This window comes from Pipistrellus kuhlii, unplaced genomic scaffold (genome assembly GCF_014108245.1).
Source record: "Pipistrellus kuhlii isolate mPipKuh1 unplaced genomic scaffold, mPipKuh1.p scaffold_m20_p_30, whole genome shotgun sequence".
Lineage (NCBI taxonomy): Eukaryota > Metazoa > Chordata > Mammalia > Chiroptera > Vespertilionidae > Pipistrellus > Pipistrellus kuhlii.
The window spans coordinates 3,733,528-3,738,348 of record NW_023425530.1 but is presented as its reverse complement, the minus strand read 5'-3'; the positions used below and the strand labels follow the sequence as shown (position 1 = coordinate 3,738,348).

The 4,821-nt window shown below is 50.0% G+C and overlaps 1 protein-coding gene across 1 annotated transcript; it reads left to right on the top strand.

The window, feature by feature from the left end:
* Positions 1–2,326: 2,326 nt before the first annotated feature.
* NFILZ (NFIL3 like basic leucine zipper) lies at positions 2,327–3,343 on the top strand. Its single transcript, XM_036459801.2, has one exon. It carries the CDS (start codon positions 2,456–2,458, stop codon positions 3,335–3,337), a length of 882 nt encoding a protein of 293 aa, XP_036315694.1. The 5' UTR covers positions 2,327–2,455; the 3' UTR covers positions 3,338–3,343.
* Positions 3,344–4,821: the final 1,478 nt, after the last annotated feature.

Here is a 4,821-nt window from a genome sequence, read left to right as displayed (position 1 = left end):
GTCAGTACCCTGCCTGAGGGCCTCCCAGGACGTGGCCAGGAGGGTGGCAGGAGGATGCTGTGGCTACTGGGACTAGGACGCTGAATGAGAGCTGGTTTGGGGACTTATTTTGGCCGGTGCTTAGATGAGCAGTGTGTGTGGTGAAAGACCCCGGTGCAGCTCTCTAAGAAAGAGAGAACCCATTCAGGCTCATGGCACTCCATTCTCAGCGTCCTGCCCTGAGCATTATTTTGTCTGCTCATTTGTTCCTTCATTCACATTTCACTCATCCTTTTTTTAAAGATATATTTCATTGATTTTTTTTTTTTTTTTTTTTTTTTACAAAGAGGAAAGGAGAGGGATAGAGAGTTAGAAACATCAACGAGAGAGAAACATTGATAAGCTGCCTCCTGCACACCTCCTGCTGGGGATGTGCCTGCAACCAAGGTACATGCCCCCTTGACCAGAATCAAACCTGGGACCCCTCAGTCCACAGGTCGATGCTCTACCCACTGAGTCAAATCGATTAGGACATCCTTTTTTAAAAAATTAAATTTATTATGGTTGCTGAGACCGGTTTGACTCAGTGGATAGAGTGTCAGCCTGTGGACTGAAGGGTCCTTGGTTCGATTTCGGTCAAGGGCATGTACCTTGGTTGCGGGCACATCAACAGTAGGGGGTATGCAGGAGGCAGTTGATCGATGATTCTCTCTCATTGATGCTTTTAACTCTCTATCCCTCTCTCTTCCTCTCTGTAAAAAAAAGTCAATAAAATATATTTTTTAAAAATTTATTATGTAAAAATGATTGGAGTGACATTTTTATTCAAATACTCATGCATTCATTGGTTCATGCAAAAACTATTTATGCATCAATTGGCTCATCCAAAAATATTCATGCATTCATTGGTTCATTCTAAAAAACATTCAAGCACTGGTTTGTCAAAAAAATATTCATGTAGTATCTTCCTCACTTGTTTATTTTTATCCTCTGTGGAAAGATGGGTGTGAAGTGAGCACTGTTTTTAGGAATCTAAGAGATTCACACTTTTATAAGCCTGTGCCAGAATTCTAGTGTTGCAATCTGTGTGTGTTTGTGGGGAGAAGTAGTGTCCAGGGCATTGGCTAGGACTAAGAGTTTTTGGGGGGCAGGGCGCGCAGAAAAGGGCAGACATGGGTACTGTTTTCCACATGGCGACACCATTTTTCATTCCCACCAACAGTTCACAAGTGTTCTAATCTCTCCACATCCTGTCCAACACTTGCTGTCTTCTGACAGTTGCATCAGATTTGTTGTGAGGTGGTATCTCATTGTAGTTTTGAATTATATTTGCCTAATGAGTGGTGCTGAACATTTTCCCATTGTCTTACTGGCCACGTGTAAATCGTCTTTGATAAAATGTCTCATCAAGTCCTATACCCACTTTTGAATCAGGTTTTGGTTGTTGTTGAGTTTTAGGAGTTTTCTATATATTCTAGATATTAATCCCTTATGTGATTTGCAAATATTTTCTCCTATTCTGTGGGTTGTCTTTTTTACTTTGTGAATAGTATCTTTGATGTACAAAATTAAAAAATGTTTATGATGTCATATTTGTGTATTTTTCTTTGTTACCTGTAGGCACAATATTACTTCTTTAAAAATAAATCTGTCGGTGAATGAATAGAAAGTTAGATGGATGGGTGAATGAGTGTATGCTAGACAGATGCTTGTATGAATGGATGGGGGATAGGTGGATATTTGAATGAGTGTATGGAGAGATAAATAAGATGGTGGATGGGTGGATAAATGGACAAATGGCTGGATGGGGAGTTAGTTGGGAGGTTGGTAGAAGAACAGGCAAATGTACAGTTGAGTGAGTGGATGAGTAAATAGATAACCTTATGAATGGATAGGCAGGCATAAAACTGGTCACAGATGGAGATCTTGGTATACAAATGGACACAGTTCAGATAAATTGTGAATTCTTTTCTGACCCCAACTTGACTTCGATTAACTCTGTGGACAATTATTCTCTCTTTCTAGGTTCAGGCTTTCTTCTACTTCCTCCAGAGCCTATAAGAATCTCACCCTGGGGCTCAGATTGAACTGCGCTCTTGGTTTATCTGCTGACCTTCTCAGGGGTAAGAACGTTGGGGAAGGAACCCTGCAAAGATTATAGTGCCCACTGTCTCCCCGCCCCCCCCCCCCCCCCCCATGACTGTGGTCGCCTTTCCCAGCAGAGTGGCTTCTCTCTAGTGGCCTCATCCACGACTCCACCAGGCATCAAAACAACCCAGGAGCTCCCATTCTCTCAAATACACGCCTTTCTGCCCCCACACTGGTCTCCGGACAAATTCCCATTGCACCTGCACTTCTTGCCCTCACCCCCCCACAGGAGAAGGTGGAGGGTAAATGAGAGGGAGGGGTCCTCCAGGCCAGCCTCCTGCTGCCAGGCCAAGACCTCTTCCCTGTTCCCCAGGTGCCCCCGGTAGCTATGGATTTGGGTCTCTTGGGCCTGCCAGATGCCCTCCAAGGTCGCAGCAAGATCCTGCAGGGAGCGCGGAGCAGGGGCCCGGCCTTGCGTCGGCAGCGGGAGTTCCTGCCGGAAGAGAAGAAGGACACGGTTTACTGGGAGAAGCGGCGGAAGAACAACGAAGCAGCCAAGAGGTCCCGGGAGAAGCGGCGCCTCAATGACCAGGCCCTGGAGGGCAGGCTGGCAGCGGTGCTCCAGGAGAACGCTCTGCTCAGGGCTGAGCTGAGGGCGCTCAGGCGTCACCTGGGCCTCCTGTCCCCCGCTGGCAGCAGCGCCCGGAACCTGCCCTTGCAGGCTCTGCTGTGGACGTCCCCCTGGACGGAACACCCCCTCCCAGGGGCTGGACCACTCCCATCTCTGCCTGGCTCCCATGGCTGCGTCTTGAGACCCTGCTGCCTGGACACTGGGGTTCCAGGATGCCAGGCCTGCCAAGTGGCTCACAGGTGGACTGGCCTGGCCACTTCCTCCAGGTTCCCCCAGGACCCTGCCCCCACTGACCCCAAGAGAATGGATGTGGATGCGTCCTTGCAAGCTGCTGTCCCAGCCAAGACCTTCTTCAGCTGTCACATCCTGGGTGGGCATGGGGGACCCAGGCCCGAGCTCTGGCCCTGCTGGGGGCTATGGTCTCCTGTGCAAACTGGTTGCCAGGCCTCGGGGCCCTCAGAGGTGTTACTCACACCCACTGCTGATCCCTTGGGGTTGGCATCTGGGGTGCCCAGCTCCACCCCAGGGAGCCATCCCCGGGGTCTGGCTCAGCCCTCCCTGCCCCATAAACTGCGCATCAAGTCCCAGGCCTGTGGCAGAGCACCTGGAGGCTGCAAGGGGGGCCAGGGACCCCTCTGAGGGCTTTCCCTGGGCAGAGCCAGGACTGCAAAGGGGGTGAGGGGTGGTGGTAGGGCTGAGCATGGGTTATGGGGGTGGGCAGGGAGGGGAGGCGATGAGTGGCTTGGCCTTGAACAGGCTCCTAGTACTGGGCAAGGCCTATGAGAAGCAGGAGTGAGGGGCTGGCTGGGGAGTCTACTTCTCAGTGACCAGGCCCCTAGAAGGAGGGTATGGGGTTCTGTCTTGGATCATACCATGGCTCCTGTCCTCTGTAAAATATGTGCTTTGGATAATTACCTTTTCCTTCCTTCCTTCCTTTCGTCCTTCCTCCTTCACTTCCATCTATCCATCTATCTATTTGTCTGTTCTTCCATTCATTTACCAGTATTCATTCAATCGCTCAGTTTTGTACTCATTTGTTTATCATTTGTTCATTGATTCATTCTCTCATTTATTTACAATTCACTTGTCCCACACCCACCCACTTATGATCTTCGTGCTCCTCCCTCTGTGCTCAGCGTAGTGACAAGTAGGAAGACACCCTCCTAGCTTTGGGGTTCCCATTCTGGGTGTGGTGATGGTGGTTTGGGGACAAATACACCACCAAAGACCATGCTGAAGGAGGAAGGAATGTCTCAAGAGGTCCCAATTCTCCTGTTTCTTGTGTTCTCTTGGTGGTTTGCTTACCACCTACTTTGGGATCGATTTACCTACTCCAGTGGCTGCTTCTGGGTCCTGGGCCAGGACTGCGAGTCACCGCAGGAGGTCTGCAGTGTCTGTGGGGCCAGTTTTCTCTCTCCCGGCTGCTTACTGCCCAGCACACATGCTCCCGCTCAGAGGGAGAAGGGCCCATTTTCAGGAAAAGTTTCCCAGGGACCCGAAGACCCAGAGCCCATCAAAGCCTTATCCCAACTCAGTTTCTCACTCAGGCCCCTCTATTTAAAACAACAGCAACAAACCATATAGTTTTAAAGCTCTTATTAGATTCTGGATTTTTAAAAAGACCCAACTTCAGCCCTATCAGGTTTGGCTCAGTGGATAGAGTGTCAGCCTGTGGACCGAAGGGTCACAGGTTCAATTCCGGTCAAGGGCATGTACCTTGGTTGTGGGCACATCCCCAGTAGGAGGTGTGCAGGAGGCAGCTGATCAATGTTTCTCTCTCATCGATGTTTCTAAGTCTCTATCCCTCTGCCTTCCTCTCTGTAAAAAATATTTAAATTAAAAAAAAACAACCCAACTCCAAGGATGGGCAGAGTTGTGGGAGGTCCTCTAGGCTGATGCTGTTGCTGAGCCCTGAACACCCTGGTCAGCTGGCTCGCTGGCCTCAGGTGCACCCCCTGCCAAGTGCAGACCTCCAGGGGTTTATCACAACCACAAATGTGTGCAGCCCAGGAGCCCTGCTCCTGCTGGACAGTGCAGGGTACCCCGCACATCACTGCCCCACCCTCCTCCACCAGCTCACCACTTGTTCCAGTTCTTCATCTGGAGCTCAGCCCTCCAGCTGG

Coding starts and splice junctions, on each gene's coding strand:
- NFILZ (XM_036459801.2), top strand. CDS start 2,456: ATGGATTTGGGTCTCTTGGGCCTGCCAGATGCCCTCCAAGGTCGCAGC.